The following is a 19,631-nucleotide window of genomic DNA, read 5'->3' as shown; positions in this document are numbered from 1 at the left end:
AGCAAGAAAATAGAAAGGTACATCTGGGGACTGACGCCCCAAATGCGGTCAAGCGTGTTAGCTTCTAAACCTGACACCTTTGAAAGTGCTAAGGAACTGGCACAATCTCTGATCGACTACGGAGGTCATCAGAACTCAACCACTTCTGCACCAGCACCACAAAAAGGAAACAACAACAACAATGGCAGGAAGAGAGCGTGGATTAAAGGGAAGGGTGGGTCTTCCCAAGAATCCGCAAAGAAACAACTGGTTTCAGTGAATGCTGCCACTGTACCTGCTACAACCCCTACAAATACCTACCCAACAAAGCCTTATATAGGTAACCTCCTAAAATGCACCAAATGCAATTACCACCACCATGGACCTTGTCGAGAAATGTAGTGCGCCAACTGCAATAGGAAAGGACACACAGCCCGTTTCTGCAAGGAAACCGCGAAGCCGATCACTCAAGTTCCCGGTGCGGGTGTAGGGCAGGCTTGCTACGGTTGTGGCGAGGTGGGCCACTACAAGAGGAAATGTCCTAAGGCAGCAGGCACCGGAGGTGTGGGACGAGTTTTGGCAATAGGCCACGACGAAGCTGTAGCTGACCCAACTATAGTTGCTGGTACGTTCCTTCTCGATAATTCATACGCATGCATATTATTCGATAGTGGAGCGGAGAGAAGCTTCGTGAGTCAAAACTTTATTCATTTACTTAAACCTAAACCTAGCAGGTTAGAAAAATCATTCACTGTAGAGATGGCCAATGGAAAAACCGAAAACACAAATTGCATATACATGGGCTGTACGTTAACATTAGACGACCATTCTTTCCCAATCAACCTCATGCCGGTTCAAATTAAAAGTTTCGACGTCATAGTCGGCATGGATTGGTTGAGTCTTCTTCGCGCCGACATCATGTGCTTTGAGAAAGCAGTCCGTCTTAACATCCCTAACAACGAAACATTAGTTATCTACGACGACAAATCTAGTACAAACCTTCGCATCATTTCGTGTATCCAAGCTCGAAAGTGCTTGCGGAAGGATTGTCGAGCATTCCTAGCGCACATTGTCGATACAAGTCAAGAACTAAAGGACATCAAGAGCATCTCGGTAGTACGCGACTTTCCCGATATCTTTCCAGAAGAACTACCAGGATTACCACTGCAACGCCAAGTCGAGTTCAGAATCGACTTAATTCCAGGAGCTACCCTAGTAGCGAAGTCGCCTTATTGTCTTGCACCAGCAGAGATGCAGGAACTTTCCAGTCAACTTAATGAATTCCTTCACAAAGGATTCATAAGACCAAGTTTCTCACCTTGGGGAGCACCGGTCTTGTTTGTAAAGAAGAAAGATGGATCGTTTCGTATGTGCATCGACTACAGAGAACTGAACAAACTTACTGTCAAGAACCGCTATCCTCTACCCCGTATCGACGATCTATTCGATCAACTTCAAGGGGCGAGCTACTTCTCCAAAATAGATCTACGATCCGGATATCACCAATTACGATTTCTAGAGGGGGACATTCCAAAGACAGCTTTCCGAACTCGTTATGGACACTACGAATTTGTGGTGATGCCGTTCGGATTAACCAATGCACCAGCAATATTTATGGACCTAATGAATAGGGTATGCCGCCCTTACTTGGATCAGTTCGTCATCGTCTTTATCGATGATATACTTATCTACTCTCGAAGTGAGGAAGAGCATAGTCAACACCTACGAAAAGTCCTAGAAACACTACGAACGGAGAAACTCTATGCGAAGTTCTCTAAATGCGAATTTTGGATTCGAAGAGTCGAATTTTTAGGCCACGTTGTTAGCGAGAAAGGTATACACGTGGACCCCTCCAAAATTAAGGCTATTGAGAACTGGTCGGCACCAAAGACACCTACAGAAATTCGTCAATTTGTAGGTCTAGTTGGCTACTATCGCAGATTCATAAAGAACTTTTCAAGCATTGCGAAACCCCTTACTACATTAACCCAGAAAGGTGTGGCCTTTGACTGGGAAGCGAAACAAGAGAAGGCATTCCAGACACTAAAGTAGGCCTTGTACACCGCACCGATACTATCCCTCCCCGAAGGGATAGAAGACTTCGTAGTGTATTGCGATGCTTCAAATCAAGGACTTGGTTGTGTTCTTATGCAGAGAGGGAAGGTTATCGCTTATGCCTCCCGACAGCTTAAGACACACGAAGTGAACTATACGACACACGATCTCGAATTAGGAGCAGTGGTATTTGCTCTGAAGATCTGGAGGCACTACTTATACGGAACAAAGAGTACTATTTTCACCGATCACAAGAGCCTTCAACACATTTTTGATCAGAAGGAACTCAACATGCGACAACGATGATGGGTTGAGTTACTGAATGACTACGAATGCGAAATTTGTTATCATCCTGGCAAGGCCAACGTAGTAGCCGACGCCCTCAGTCGAAAGGAATACACTGGTCGGAGGGTCAAATCTCTGACCATGACTATCCATTCCCACCTATCCACACAAATTAAGGAAGCACAAATGGAAGCTTTGCAACCTGAAAATGTGGCGGGTGAATCCCTGCGAGGAATGGAGAAGAATCTAGAAGTCAAGGGTGGCGGAGCCTACTATCTCATGGACCGAATTTGGACCCCGAAACATGGTGGTTTCAGAGATGTAGTCATGACCGAGGCTCACCACTCAAGATATTCCGTTCATCCAGGTTCAGATAAAATGTATCTGGATCTTAAGAAACTGTACTGGTGGCCTAACATGAAACCAGAAATTGCTACCTTCATGAGTAAATGTCTTACTTGCGCTAAGGTTAAGGTCGAGTATCAGAAACCATCAGGATTACTACAACAACCAGAGATACCAGAATGGAAATGGGAGCGGATTACTATGGACTTCATAACCAAGTTACCCAAGACGACAAGTGGACTCGATACCATATGGGTCATTGTCGACAGACTGACCAAATCCGCGCATTCCTACCCATCAAAGAGACTGACAAAATGGAGAAGCTTACAAGAACTTACTTACGGGAAGTAGTGCGACTGCATGGTGTTCCGATATCCATTATCTCCGATCGAGATAGTAGATTCACTTCAAGGTTCTGGCAGTCACTACAAAGTTCCCTGGGAACTAGGCTGGACATGAGTACAGCCTACCACCCACAGACAGACGGACAAAGTGAGAGAACAATACAAACTTTAGAAGACATGCTGAGAGCCTGCGTGATTGACTTTGGAAAGGCATGGGATATGCATTTACCCCTTGTCGAATTTTCATACAACAATAGTTATCATACAAGCATAAAGGCTGCTCCGTTTGAAGCCCTCTATGGTCGAAAGTGCAGATCCCCTCTATGCTGGACTGAAGTTGGCGATACCCAGTTAGCTAGAGGAAGAGTTCCTGAAAGCACTCTCACCGGTCCGGAGATCATACGTGAAACAACAGAGAAGATCGTTCAGATTCGTGAACGATTGAAAGCCTCAAGAGACCGACAGAAAAGCTACGCTGACCAAAGGAGGAAACCTTTGGAATTCCAGGTGGGAGACCACGTCTTATTAAAGGTCTCACCGTGGAAGGGTTTAATACGATTTGGAAAGCGTGGGAAACTAAATCCAAGACACATAGGGCCTTTCGAGATTCTTGCCAGAATCGGCCCTGTGGCTTACAAGCTTAACCTACCGCGCGAACTTAGTAACATCCATCCAACCTTCCACGTCTCAAACTTGAAAAAGTGTCTATCCGACGAGACTCTTGTTTTTCCACTCGACGAGATCGAGATCAACGAGAGCCTCAACTTTGTGGAAGAACCAGTAGAAATCATGGACCGAGAGGTCAAACAAACAAAACAAAGTCGCATACCCATCGTGAAGGTTCGCTGGAACGCCAAGCGGGGACCTGAATTCACATGGGAACGCGAAGATCAGATGAAACAAAAGTACCCTCATCTCTTTCATGTTCACTAGTATCTTTACTACTTTAAATTTCGGGACGAAATTCTCTCTAACGGGGGGATGATGTGACAACCCGATATTTCAACTCTTTGTAACGACCAAAATTGGTCAAGTATTGTAACCACTTCTGAGTAATAAAATTTACTTTCATAATAAAATGTACAAATAAGTTCTATTTAATTTCCTTCTATGATTAAATGTCTTTGAACCATGATCGTACGTGAAAAGAACGCCCAAATCCGACTTCATATAGCGAAGTTATGATTTTTCCAAGTTCGGCTTAGCAACAGACAGCTAAAAACTCGAATCGGAAATCGAGCGACTTTTGGCCGAAATGTCCTAAACAAGAATCGAAGGTCTCGACATTAGTATTCCAGCGGTAAAAAGTCTGGCAAAAACCGACATCAGATAAAAAAGTTATGAATTTTCAAAGAAATTCCTTAAACACGATGGGTTTTTAATAAATAATAAAAAAATAATTTCGGAATTTGCCGTTGGAGTCTAAACGAAAGTTGTAGAGCGTAGTCTCACCTACGCGAGGATATAAAGACCATCGAAAACGGAGTTCGTATGAAGAAGATATGAATTTTTGAAGTTTATTAAATAAATTAATTATTTATTTTAATCAAAATTCGGATATTATCCGAAGGGGAGTCAGCGTCCTCATCCGAGGTACGCGCTGCGTACCCCTGTACGCCCTGCGTAACCGAGAGGATTGGCCTCTGATCGTCCACGTCGCACTATCCGAGGAATCCGACCCGTCCGACCCGCCGTCCCAACCGACCCGCGTACCCAGCAACCCGTCCCATCCGAAGCCGAGGCAGTCGAGGCTTCGGTCATGCATGACGTACGCGTACGCGCTGCGTACGAGCGTACGGCCCGCGTACCGAGGCAGACCAGCCTTCCTATAAATAGGATGTGAGGGCTTCCAAGAAAAGGGCTCATTTCTCTCCTCTCTCTCACAACCTTGCCTCGTTTTCCGTGTCCGTTCAAACCCGAAGCTCTGGTCTTTTTGGCTCATGTCCCGAAGGTCGATTTTACTCCCGAGATTCCCGAGAATCCCGAGGAAAATCCGTTTCCCGAGACGAAACTCTGCCCGGTTTTCCATCTCGCTATCTTCAAACTTTCAAGTGAGTTTCATACCCCTTAATCTACCTTTTAAATATTCTTTAAATTCTTTTATATGCTTTCAAGGGGGGGATTACAAGTAAAACACACGAGTATTATCGTGTGTTACATAAAGAAACTCTTTTATATGCTTTTATATATCCAAATCACATGCGATTTACAAACTTTATAAGGAACTTTCATATATATATAATATGTTAAAATAGCATTCTATCTTTTGAAATATACATTATTGTAATGCATGTATAAACTAAACTTTTCTTAGATTATTCTTGTCTATCTTAGACTCTACACCAAAAATCTATGCTTTCATAAACAAGTGATTCCTTTTCTAGGTATTTCTAAACAAACAAGACACACTTTTTGAAAACTATAATAGGTATAGTTTTACGAACAGATTTCTAACTCTTATGTACTAGAAACATGAATTTCAAGAAGTTTACTTTCGTATACAAGAACAAACGTAACATTTTAACAAGTAGATCTGTTGTTATACCACGGTTTTGTGAGACACTAACTTCATGTACGTTCGAGTACACATTTCAAGTCCTGTATTATATACCAGAATCCCTTGGAGGGGGAGCATGGTGTTTGTGTATAGATCTATACGGGCTTGACAACCCGCGCCCTGACAGTTAGCTGCAGTCCACCGTTTGGGGTGACAAACGTCATAACATTCCAACGCCTGAAGAACGTTGTGTATAGGCATTCCGAGTCAATAGTATGGTTATAAAACTCACATGGGGTATTAAGAATGCATTGATTTACAAGGTTTTCAAACTCATTGGTTATTTTACATTTACATACATTTTGGAAACAAACATTGGTCTTGAGTGAAGGCTACTTTTATACTAGTAGAAAATATAGGATTTTCTAAACACAAACAAATCAAGATAAAACATTTCATTTCATTCAAACATTGTCACTTAAATACTTATGAAATTCACCAGCTTAAATGCTGATCTACTCTTTCAAAATTACTTGCATGTCCCAGGAAATCAGTAATTTCAGGTATTCATTTCGCTTTTGATGAAGGGATGCTGCGGCGCCAGTTTAATCTCGTATTTTGACATCATATTGTAATTGACTTTTGAACATGTAACTTTTGACAAATGTAAACTTTCAATTATATATATGATGGTTGTATTGCTTTCTTTACTATGTATTCATTTGTTACATTACCACATGAAGTCATCCGCCCTCGAACGTTTCCGCCGTTCAGGTTTGGGGGTGTGACAGAGGCTAACATCTGGATATTGTTGTAGATCAGGGATCTACTCCTCCTTTGGATCATTTCTAAGGTAAAAATTTGTTACCTTGAGTTTCCTTCTTCTTGATTTGTTCTTAGTTGCTATTTTTGGGGATTATGGCTTGGGTGGATTCAATTGCAAGTTTAGAAGCTAGATCTAAAGTTGAAACTTCATATCCAAGCTTGTAATGATCCTATTTGTTGTAAAGGTGCTGCCCAAGAATGGTTGATGAAGCCCTCTTGTCCCAAACCCAAACCCTAGAGTGTAAAATGCTTAGATCTACTTGGATTCACGTAAAGTTTGCCACTTTACGTGATGGATGACTTGTATAAGAGTAGATCTATGTATTTGAGGCCCTGAATGGCTTGGAAAGCCTCTGTATGGGTTAAGAGCTAGTGACACTCGGCGAGTCACATGGGTGTACTCGGCAAGTTGCTTGAAGGTGGGCAGAAACTCGACGAGTTGGAAGAACAACTCGACGAGTTGGTTGAAGATAGCATTGGACTCGGCGAGTCTGTTCTTGGACTTAGCAAGTCTGGTCGTGAGGTCCTAACCTTCTTCTGGTTGAGCCGTGAATCGGTGTGTCAAGGGACGACTTGGTGAGTTGAGTGTGAGGGGACTCAGAGTTGTTGGACTCGGCGAGTCTCGGGGTGACTCGGCGAGTAGAGTTAGTCAAGAGGTTGACTTTGACTTTGACTTTGACCAAGGGTTGACCAGTTGACTTCCAGGGGCATTTTGATAATTGTTGGCTTTTGTTTTGAGTTTAGTGTTGGTGTTGGCTAGTGGTGGAGATTGTACCAGTGGTCGGAGCATCTTGGTCTTATCTTTTTAGTCGGCAGTTGCGAGGTGACTTATCCTCACTATATCGATAGAGTCTACGACACCAAGGCCGACCCTTTATCGGATTGTGATCCGGTTGTCGTTGTTATGTTTTGCTTTGCTATGTTTGCATCTGGTAGTTATGATGGTATATGTTAGAGACCTGGTTAAGGTCGGTATCCTGGTATATAGGATGATGCTATGCTAGTGACCGGTTAGGTCGGTATCCTGGTTAGGATGATGTTATGCTATGTGACCTGTTAGATCGGTTTGATTGGATGTGATTCGTTATATGATTGATTGTTTATATGCACATGGTTGTTGGACTGGGGTTGGGATGAGGCGGGTCCTGCTTTGTGCTGAAGGCCAACATACCCAGGGCGGACCGGTTATCCCGAAGGCCCAGTGAGCGGTCCGGATAGGATGTAGGCCCCAAGAGGGAAGACAAGATGTGCCGAGGCTCGGAGAATGGACCAGGCCGACTGAAGCCCCAGTACGGGCGGACCAGTCATACTGTTGACTCAGAGAGTGGACCAGGTGGATTGAAGGCCCTGTGCGGGCGGACCAATCACACTGTAGACTCGATGTATGTGACTAGACCCGAAGTGCATGGCTGTTCTGTGTTCTGTTATGATATGATATGTTGTGCGTGTATGGTATATGTGGTTGGTATTTTGGGGGTATCTCACTAAGCTTTCGAGCTTACAGTTGTGGTTTAATGTTTTTCAGGTACTTCAGGAGACTGTGGCAAGGCAAAGGCGTTATCGTACCGCTCCTCATGAATATGTTTTGATGTGTCTCTGTGAAGACTCTGATAATAATTGTATTGAAAAACTTTTTGTAATAACTTAATGAAACTGGGTTGCTTTTGAAAATTTTAAATTGGATGAAATTTTTAGAGCGTTACACCTGCTGATCCTTTTACGAACGCTCTATGTAGGCTTATGCATAGACAACATGCTAAAAGCATTTGATTGAGAGATGCCATTATTTTTAGTATTTTGATGATTAGTTGAAAACTTGTAACAAAATAAATGTAATTGACTTTTGGTGATTAAATAATAGAGATTATTTATGAGATTGTTTACCGCCTTTGTCAATTATTTATTCTAGTGTTTTTTTGCATGTTTTACTTCCTGAATAATTTAATTACTCAAATTCCACATTCACTAATATGTTGGGAAGTAAGAAGTGAATTAAGACTATCATGAATTGGATTGTAGATTGTCTAATGAAGTTAGACATAGAAATTGTATTGCTACAACATTCATGAGTACTTAGAAATGGAGATTTAAGTATTGGATTAACTCATGCTCAGAGAATTACTTCATGGATTATATCATGAGTAAATCTAAGATGATAATATTTTATATTCTTGAAACATATATATATATATATATATATATATATATATATATATATATATATATATATATATATATATGAGTTGTAATTTACAAATTGGTTGTGCATTGGTGTTGCGTAATGCATCAGTAACATGATGTTATAAAACGTAGTGTCAGATATGATTTGGTGAGTAAAGGATACAAGCATGTAATTCAAATTTTATTTGTTCCTTTTGTCCTAACGGGAAAAGCGGTATCGGTGGGCACCTCGGTGATTTGGTGTTGACTTATAGTGTTGCGCCCAACTAGGACTCAGTTGAGATGTTCATTTTATAGTCTTATGTCGTCATCACAAATCAGGAAATTAGGAAACATAATTTGGACAGTGAGATTGATTCTAATCCATATCTCATGACTATATAAGGACCAATATCTTTTTAAATCAAAGTTCGACAGTTGCTTCGGAGAGCACACTTTGCTGTTGAATTTGGAAGTTGTAATTTAGTTATAGACTTATCCAAGTGGGAGACTATTGGATTAGGTTTCTAAGCCATTAACTAAATTATTATAAACTTAAATTATTAGCAAAGTCCTTTTGGGTTGCCCTTGACCCTAGTAAGAGACTAGAATGTAATTTGGAGAGAGAGACTGATTTATTAATTATTATATGACTAATAAATTAATTAGAAATCAAAATAAATAATTTATTAATATTTTTTTAAAATATATATTAAATCAAAAGTATATTGTTTAATTATAAATTAATCAGAAACTAACTCGAATTAATTTTAGGATTAATTGGAATAATTAAAAATGGAAGGACTAAAGGTGACAATGTTCAAATGATTCAGCATTGACCAATTGTAGAACCTCGCTAGAGGTTGGATGAGTTCTAATGGGTTCTAGAAGGTTTCTAGAGCCTTTCTTGGGCTCTATGGAGACTTGGGGCGCGGGGGGGGGGGGGGGGGGGGACCAAAGGGATAAGGCTTATCCAAGGAAAGAATTCAAGTTTATCTACAACAATAAACAAAAAGATATGTTTCTAATAACCCTTTCTCAATTTCAAAAATAGCAATCTACTTTAGGGTTCTTGAATTCAAATTGATGTTCGTAAATCATAGTGAGAACGTAGATCCTTTAGGGTGTATGCAAACTTATGGTTTTATTTTTCCGCCTAAAAATATGATTTTCTTATGTATAAAACCCATCATTACTAACAGGAAAAAAAACATTGGAGGGTTTTGAGCTGCCAGAAAGCAAGAAATGAAGAGTGAGGAAAAGTTCAGTCCATGAAGGACAACTAAAGTGATTTTGGTTTGTTTTCAACCTTTCCGTATGACTGTAGGTTGAAAATGAAAATTCTACATGGATGTGAATGTATGCACTTTCGAATCTTGGTGGCAAAAGGTTTTGCTCTAATTCATGAAAATGGTTATAAGGGAACACTCTCGCTAGTAGATTTCAAGATATGATAACGATCAATACGGATACTGGTTGCATTCTCAAACTCACAATATGATTACAGTATCCCTCTTCATATTTCGATTTGTGAGGAATGACAATTATTTGTTTAAACTTTCAGGAGAGATGTTTATCACGACATGAAAGGATTTGAACACATACACTATCTGAATAAAGTTTATAAGCTTAAGAAACCTAATTAGAGTCTTGACGAAGCATCGCAAAATAAGAATCAACACTTCCATGAGAAATCAAAGAGTAATGACTTCTACAAGTCCAATTAATTTTTGAGTACATGTCAAAGCTATTAGGAGCATAATGGACTTAAGGGAGAGGGCACTCATACTTCGTCATGAATCTAAAGGTTTAGATCATATAGTTTAACAGAACTTAGTCAAAATCATATATGAATATCATGTTGAAATGTTTCAACATAGAAGATTCTATATGGAAATATTATAGCAATAGATTGAAGAGATATCAAATCCTTATATAAGATACAACGACTCGAGTCTCGTATGCTTCAGATATAGGATCAATTACATATGCTATAATATTTTCTTATTCTAATTTTTCAAATGCTCTGAGCATTGTGAGGAAAATGACTAGGATTTTAAGTGACTAGCGTTATTAAACATACTGTCAAGAACATTTTGAGGTTTACTGAAGGTTGGTTGCTTTTGGATAGTTGGAAGTATGGTATTGTTTTGGAAGGAACATAGTGGCACGTTTTGGATTGAGATGACTCTTTTTCAGAACTGATGGTCATATGGGAATATGAAAATTATTCCATAATAGGAGATGGGTACATAATATGTGTTGGTTATAAAATCTACATGTGAATTGGAAACTTTAATGTAAGAGAAGTGTTCAAGGAGTGTGCCTTGAATTTAAGACTTCATAACCATGGAATTATTTTGAGTAACAAGTTCCAGTGGAACATTCTGTAATATTGAAGGCTCTATTTCTAAGACTTTAGGACCTCGACATTACAGAAGGACAATACATGTAACGAAAAAATCTCACTACATCTCATATAGAGATAAGAATTAGGAATTATGAAATGAGCATCATTGGAGTAATGTCTAGTCGATATGTCTACAAAGGAAGGACTATAGAGAGGCATGGTATGTGTGTTTAGAACATGACATAACTGATGTTACTTCATTCAAGTAGTTAGTTGATTACACGAAAAAATATACAATGAATAAATTTATAATTGTTATGGTGATTAAATAATAAAGTTTTAATTATATTTAAAGGGTTTGATACTATAGTTAATTAGTTTATTATTGTATTTCACTTTGCATGTTTCACTTACTAATTAATTTTATTATTCAAATTCCACTTCGCTCATACTTTTGGAAGTAAGTAGCGAGTCAAGACTGTCATGAACCAATTGTATATTGTCCATCAAGATTAGACATTGCACGGGATTGCTACAATATTCATGAGTACTTAGAAAATGGATATTTTAAGTATTGGATAAACCCACTCTTAGAGATTACTTCATGGATTTCATCACGAGTAATTCTAAGATGATAATATCTACTCTTCTTAAAGAAGAGATATATAGCTCATTGTTCACAAATCAGTCGTGTTTTAGTTTAATCAAATTCATCTCGTAACTGGATGTTATAAATTGTAATTACATGCATGATTTGGAAAGTGAAATGTATGATTATGTAGTCGAAGATTATTCGTTCCTTTTACCTTAACAGGAAAATCGATATCTTTGGACCGCTCAGTAATTTGTAGTTGTCATTATAGGTATGACTATATAGTCAATGTACTTCGTTCCTTTTTCCTAAATAAGGAAAGTGATATATTTTGGGCCCCTCGATGATTGATGTTGATATTCATGTGCAAGGCCTTGCCTTGAATAAATTAATGTGTTCATTCAATAGTCTGAATCCAATCATCATTAATCGGAAATCAGGAAAAAAAAATTTGGACCATGAGATTGATTTGAATCCATGTCTCGTGTCCATACAATATCTAGCATAACGAAGGAGTAATTGATAACACATCTGTGACAACCCGAAGTTCGTTCCATCAATTGTAACCCTTTCCGTTAACACATTCGTCGTTTTTAATTTCGTTTCCGTTTACGCTATTAAATTAAGTCATTAATTTTAGATTGTTATTATGACTTATTGGGTGTCTAAACGCATTTAGAACTCAGATTAACATCCCATTCTAGTAATCGGAATATTTTTAGAATCGACCATATCGGGTTACGGCAACTTAATCGGGTGCGACCAAAAGCACCGTATAACGTCGGTATTGGGTAGAATTTCACCGTGTCCAAAACTTGAACCATATATAAAGTTCAAAAGTCTTCCATTTGAAGCTTTTGCACCCTCTCTCTACTCTCTCTACTCTCTCTATAACCTCTCTCCTCAAATCCAAGTTCTTGATCCAAAATAACTCATTTCAAGCCCCAAATCATCAAGGTAACTATCCTGGCTCCTAGTATAACACCTTTGGCCTTCAAATTCGTGAATTATATTAGAAATAGAACCATAAACATGTGTTTACGGCCCTAGAACATCCTTAGGCCGTGAACACATGTAAATGGGGTTTTGAGCCTTAAAATCCTTCCAAATCACCTTTGGGGTTTGGATATGGCTTAATGACTTAATGGAACGGACATAGAACACCTTGAATCCAGCTTTTGGGGAGTAAACTTGAGTTTACTGCCCAAGAACATGCTTGGGCCGTAAACTCATATTCATGGGGAGTAAACTCAAATTCAAGTGTTTAAATGCCACTTAAACACACCAATAGCCTTGGATTAAATTCTAGAACCAACCACAATCGATTTAAGGACCATAAGCATGATGAAAACCTTCCCTTTAAGAGTTCACAGTCGTAAACCCCCCCAAGAATGGGTTCCTGGGCCGTAAACTCACATATATAAGTCAAATGATGCCCTAAATTCATTCTAAGGCTTGTAAAATTGGTTTGAATCACATGTGATTGAGCTAGGGCCACAAAATCATGTAAGGAATTGTCACATAGGAGATTACGGCCGTAAACTCCATTTGGTAATGTCCTTGGTGGTTTAATTCATTCCCATGCCTTAGATTAAATCATACCAACATTCCCCAAGTGATATTTGACCATTTAGCACCTTAAAACCCATCAACCATGAGTTCATGGCCGTGAACTCATGAGGTCATGGTATTAGGGCCGTAAAATTCCTAAGGAGTTTACTCTTGAAGAGCAAACCCATTATCTGAGCCCTATACGTCCATAGATGTCACCCAGGTCACTCCACACACTTGATTTGAAGTGTTTTCACGTCTTGGAGTGTATAACCATATCTAATTAGTGATTAAAAGTCTAATTAGATACATTTGTATATCATTTCATATTACATAGGAACCTCACGCGTTATCCAGCCCCGAACCGACACATAGCATCCAAACCGTCATGTTTTCTCATCTTGTGAGTTCATACCCCTACCCTTTTTCAATGTTTTTCACTATTTTCAGGGGGAATAGAAGCAAAGTACAAGGAATATTTGTCCTCAAAACTTGTTTTACATGTGTTGTGTTTAATATTTCATGTGCTTTTAACATTGACAATCATAACAGATAACCGTTTAAACTTGTAGAACACATATTCATATTATTTGTGAAATACGTTATAAACTGTTATGTTTTATATTTCACAAATGGTTTTACACATTATATCAGTTAAAAGCATAACATTTGAACTTTTAAACATGAAACTTAGTACACTGTTTTGTCCTCGGTAACACTCCACAGAGATACGCGAGTGAAGGATTATTGTTGTAACAGGATTTTTCTGTATTATTACTAGTAAATTTGCTATTCCTATAAATTGGAGACACATCCTCGGTGAACACTCCACAAAGATACGCGAGTGGAGGACCACACCCATAAACAGAATCTCTTAGATAGGGAGTGTGACTTGAGTGTATAGATCTATACGGGGCTGACTACCCCACACCTGCCTGCTAGCTACAACCGAACCGAAAGGTTCAAGGGTGACGAAAGTCATAAGGTGATGTGGATTACTTATTGCCATATCTAGTCTATCGTATGGTTATGGAACTCGCAATTTGGATAACAGAGATTTAGTTCTTAGTAATAATGGATTTAGTAACTAGTTTACTTTGTACATATTAGTTTTATATACGTGTTAAAACTAATACATTTCACAAGGATAACTAGGTTTTCGGAATACATCTTTTACATTACACTTCGGAATGGTAACCAACTTTTAGGAAAATATGGGATTTTCCTGGGGTAACATTTGTACATAACCAGATTCGTGTAACAAACCAGATAACTAAACACTTCACAAGGGTAACCATGTTTTCAGTATACATCTTTTACATTACATTTCGGATTGGTAACTAACTTATAAGAAAATATGGTATTTTCTTGGTGCGTAACTTTTTCAGAAAACAGAAAGGAAACTTGTACATTTTCAAAAAACAAAACCGCTTATGAACTCACCGGCTTTATGTTGATTTTCAAACTGCTTTTATTCTCAGGTCCGCATTAGACAGGTACCCGACAATCCTTTTGACGAAGACGGAGTGCGTTGAAGACACGTCTTACTTTTGTTCATATATACTATGTATAACACTTGTACAACTTGGTTTTTAAACAAATGTAAACTTTTATATGTAATGTAATGGTTGTTTACTTTGCTTACTATGTACATTGGTTATGATATTCAATATGAAGTCACCTCCGCCCTGGAACGTTTCTGCCCTGGGTTTCGGGGTGTGACACTACTAGAAAAAAGACCTTTAATGACGCGCTTTTTACGACACGCGATAATTAACGATACGCAAAAGGACGTGCCCTTAAAATAGTGTCATCTCTCCAAAAAAATTTAAGGATTTACGTCACGCTTTATTGTGTGCCCTTAATTTAGTGTCTCAAGAAAAAAAATTAAAAACACGGAGGGCGCTTTATCTTAAACGCGCGTCGTCTGTACCTGTCGCTTTATAATTTTAATGAAGCAAGCTTTTAGTAGACAAGGGGGGAAATGAAATCCCCAAAATTTTGAAAACCCGCCTTTTTTTTTCTATCTTCTATCTATCTTTCATCTTCAACCTAACAAGGACGAGCATTGCAATCTTGATTTCCCTAACTCTTTCTCATTTTCTGATTCAAACTTGAAAGAATCGAAAAAAAATCTATCAATTTTGAAGCCTAAAGAATCACAACCCCCTATAAATTTTGAAAAAAAAAATCTATCAATTTTGAACACAGACCTACCCACAATGTTTTTCACCGGAAGTCTCTTTCGTCTCCACACCCTTGAGATCTCTCCATCGCTTTCCGGAGGAAATCTCAGGTTGTTTTCAGCTTTGGGGTTTTTCGATTTCATCATTTTCCCCAATTTTCAGCTCCCGATTCTTCCCTTCTTGTTCTAATCTTACCCTTTGATTCCACCCCACCCTCCTAATCTCACTGATTCCTTCATTTTCAATGGGATCTCTTTGTTTGTGAGTTTTCTTTTCACGTCACAACAGTTGATCACCGAAGAAGCAATTTTCCAAATCTTTTTGTTGTTAATCAAAATTGCGTGTATGGCGATCAGATTCACTGTTTCTTACTCCGGCTACGTGGCCCAAAACCTAGCCACCGCCTCCGGAAAATCCAATACATCCCGACCGAGATCACTTCGCCGGGTACGGTCCGGCAGCAACGGCGGGTTCAAGATCCATCCCCTCTGCATCCATGAGCCCTACCCTTGATGTGGGTGATCGTATAATGGCCGAAAAGGTATAATCCCAATTCTAACCTTATTACACACTATATGAATGATGGTTGCCAATTTCGCCATTTTGGCTTTTCAATTCACATAGTGATTGTATGCAAGATTTTGAGTTTTTGCCTGTTATTGATTTAGGTTTCATACATCTTTTGGAAGCCAGAAGTTTCAGATATTGTGATCTTCAAGGATCCTCCCATTCTTCAGGTGCGATTTCACTTCTTGATTATAAGTATCTTTGATTAGTTCTGTGTTTTGTTGTTTGCTCATTGTCTTGTATCAATAATCTTGTAGGAATTTGGCTACAGTTCTGGTGATGTATTTATAAAAAGAATTGTAGCAAAGGCTGGAGATTGGGTTGAGGTAAGATTATGATTTATGATTAACCTCCTTTTTTCAAGAGAATTATCTACAACATTTATCTTTCCAAGATGTTAAATTCGTTCCATATTTTAGGTAAGAGGAGGTAAACTACTAGTGAATGGTGTAGCACAAGATGAAGAATTCATCTTAGAGCCATTAAAATACGAAATGAAACCTATGGTAACTTTTTTTCCCTTCAACTCCATATAAAGCCTTCATTATGCTAATTAGAACAAAATATTTAATCTCAAATCATGTTTATGTTGTTTGTGGTTTAGCTTGTGCCAGAAGGGTTTAATCTCAAATCATGTTTATGTTTTTACCCCTGGCATCTTCTGAAGTCATTGGAAAATTACCACATTTTACATGTCATATTTTAATTAACATGATATACAGTTAATCTGCTATATAATGTTTTCATGCAGTTTTGAAACTTTATGGATCATGGATCTGTCATCTGGTATCATTCAAGAAGTGGTCAAAGGTTTGACTTCTATTGTCTACATATTCTTTTGATGTTTCTAGGTTAATTATGATGTTATTTAAAAATATTTTTTGTTGTGTGAAGGATCTTCAAAGATTATAGAGATCTGTGGACAGTTGATAAAGGAGAAATCATCCCTCGTAAAAGAAATACTGCCTAGTCAGTAGCTGCCACAAAATAATTTCTCGATGGAGTGTATTTCACATGCGGGTCTGCTTTATTCTGTGGTAACTTTTCAGGACAATATCGTAATTTGTGACACAGGTAAAATTAAATATTTTCCTTTTGTTTTAATTGATGAACTACAATATCCTCTAAGAAACAAGAGTGTTTAGATGGTCAGGTGGTGCGGAAATACAACAAAACTTGTGAGCCAATGACAAGCTTTGAGTTTTCAAATTTTGGAATGTTAGGATTGCCATACTCGTTGTTGCCCCTTATGAAATCAGCTTATGATATGAGCTCTGTTTTTCACATGGTCTAGGACCACTAATTGCTTAGGATGGTAACTGGGTTGTCTTTTCGCGCCCTCCTTTGATACACCATAAAGGCATGAAGATTCTCTCTCTCTCTCTCTCTCTCTCTCTCTCTCTCTCTCCAAATTCTAAAACAAACAACAACAGGTAAATAGATGCCAACATTTTGCTTAAAATTTTGTGAACATTGAAAAAAAACGAGGTCGATAGTGCCTTTTTCATGAGATTGTCAAAAGTTGAATAAAATAAAAAAATAAACAAGGGTAATATTGTAATAGGGAGGGTCTTAATATATAAAGTGACCAACCTATCACTTAGCACGTCAAGTCATTTTGATTTTATTAAGTAAAAAAGAAACAACCTTATCAATCTACATGCATTTAGTCATGTACTGTTGTCCCACAATTTGTCATCATAGAAGAAGACCCTGCTGTCCCACAAGGGTAATATTGTAATAGGGATGCTTTATATGTCATCATAGAAGACCCTGCTGTCCCATAATTTGTAACAATTTGTATTATCATTATTTGATTTTAATAATAATTTGTTTTGTTTTATTGTTGAGGTTATAGACTGATAGTCTTACTTTTCATGTCATTATTATTTATTTCTTTTTTTGTTTGCAGTTTCTTGCAGAAACTTTGGATGTTGTTCAAGACATTGATTGGGTCATTTCTCTTGGAAATGCTTTTGCGAAGCAGTATGATCTTTATACATATGATGATGAGCATTATGCACTACTTCACAGGTATGAACTCATTATCATTATCATTACATTTTTTTAATTAAATTATCTTATTGAGAGTATTCTTCTCCTACAAATGTCTTGGTATACTTCTTCAGAAAGTTGATAACATGACTTATGTTCGTGATAAAATCGTCTGGATGTACAACCCAATGCAGGCTTATTTTGGTGTTGGATTAAGTGGAGTTCTGGCTTGGTGTGTGCGAGTGGGAAGGAACCAACCCAATGCCCCCGGAGTTCTGGCACCTTCCATCTTTACTTCCTATGTATCCAGGTTAATCTACTCGTATTTATTCATGTCTCAAAGTGTGTATTCCAATATCAGGTATCATGATTTGTGTATTTATAAAATTTTGAAATAGGGGCTTGTTCAATGCTTCAGCTGTGTTTGCTCTAAGGGAGATCAACTTATCAAAAGTAAGTTACTGTTTCACCCTTTTATTTAATATTTTTGTGATTGAATGAAAGACTTAATGAAAGTAATTGACAACCCTTTCTCTGTAAATGATGTTGTGATTGTGGGAGAGGTGTTGTGTTTTTCTCTGTTGCTAGGTAACCTTCTCAACAACAACATTCTACTTAAGCAGGTGAGTAATCAAGATTAAGGGAGACTTGTAATCATGTTTGACATTCCTTTCCAGTAAGAAACAGAGTTGTAAGATTATTTGTTAGTTTTATAGGAATGTATAACCCATGTTAGCAATGTATTATTTTTGTTTAACATTTGAATGATTCTTTGTATGACATTACAATTTGTGCAATTTATTTTATTTTTTGAGTATGAAATTTTATTTTATATTATGCAATGGATTGTATTTTTTGTATATGGTATTTTATTTCTATTATGAGAAATTAAATGCAAATTTAATTTAAAAATTAATAAATATATAAATTTATTTTTTTTAAACATTTAAATTTACGATACGCAAAAATGTGTGTCATCTTCATTTATGACATGGCCTTTCTTGATAGGGGCTTTCTTGATACGCATTGCGTGTCATTAACATGCGCGTCGTAAGGTTACGACACGCGAATGCGTGTCATCTTACTTTATGACAGGGCCTTCCTTGATACGCATTGCATGTCGTAAACGCGCGTCGTAATTGCGCGTCGTAAATGAGCGTCGTAAATGCGCGTCGTCTCTCTTTATGACAGGGCCTTCCTTGACACGCATTTGCATGTTGTCTGAGCCTTTTACGACGCGCAATGAGCGTCGTAAAAGGCTGTTTTCTAGTAGTGTGACAACATCTTAGGGCCAACGTTTGATTTGAATCAGAGTTTGACAGTGGCTTTGGAAAGCAGTCTTTGCTATTTGGCTATACTTGCATATATAGTTATAGATTTATCCAAGTTGGTGTTGGGTTTTGAGCATTCTAACACTCCTAAGTGTACATGTAACCCTAAATACCTTGGATCTATGTTTTCTCTATTATACATGCAAATATGAACATCCAAGGTATTATCCTAATCTAGCATACAAAACTATCAATATAACAAGATAGAATACATACCTCTTTGATGTAGAATATCTTCATGAAGTTTGAGTGGCTAGTGCCCCAAGTGTGACACCTCAAATGGTTCACACAACACCAGATACACTTGGAATAACTTGAGAGAAATCTACAATCTATGAAAATCGGCTAGCCCTTTCTTACTCTCACTAGTGGCCGATTTTTGTCAAGAATAAGATCTTTATATAGTGTTACAATTAGGGTAAACCCTAATTGTCATGACTTTCCATTTCCTTGGATCCATGGGTTCATATACACCATGGAGCATCCATGGACCATCCTATGGGTTTTAGCCCAACTTGATTATCCAGGGAGCATTAGCCCACTATACAAGTATGGATGATTTACACAAT

General features: G+C 38.1%; 1 protein-coding gene across 1 annotated transcript in view; it reads left to right on the top strand.

The window, feature by feature from the left end:
* LOC111899100 (thylakoidal processing peptidase 1, chloroplastic) overlaps positions 1-16,291 on the top strand; it is a 72,599-nt gene extending 56,308 nt beyond the window's left edge. Inside the window, exons 2-5 of the mRNA XM_052766781.1 lie at positions 15,567-15,710; positions 15,838-15,906; positions 15,994-16,062; positions 16,156-16,291. Coding sequence (XP_052622741.1) covers positions 15,567-15,710; positions 15,838-15,906; positions 15,994-16,062; positions 16,156-16,272 — 399 coding nt within the window. The 3' untranslated portion in view covers positions 16,273-16,291. The remainder of the gene's footprint in view (positions 1-15,566; positions 15,711-15,837; positions 15,907-15,993; positions 16,063-16,155) is intronic.
* The last annotated feature ends 3,340 nt before the right edge of the window (positions 16,292-19,631 follow it).

This window comes from Lactuca sativa, chromosome 8 (assembly GCF_002870075.4).
Source record: "Lactuca sativa cultivar Salinas chromosome 8, Lsat_Salinas_v11, whole genome shotgun sequence".
NCBI classification, from domain to species: domain Eukaryota; kingdom Viridiplantae; phylum Streptophyta; class Magnoliopsida; order Asterales; family Asteraceae; genus Lactuca; species Lactuca sativa.
The sequence above is the reverse complement of the archived record's forward strand: the minus strand, read 5'-3'. Positions and strand labels throughout refer to the sequence as shown.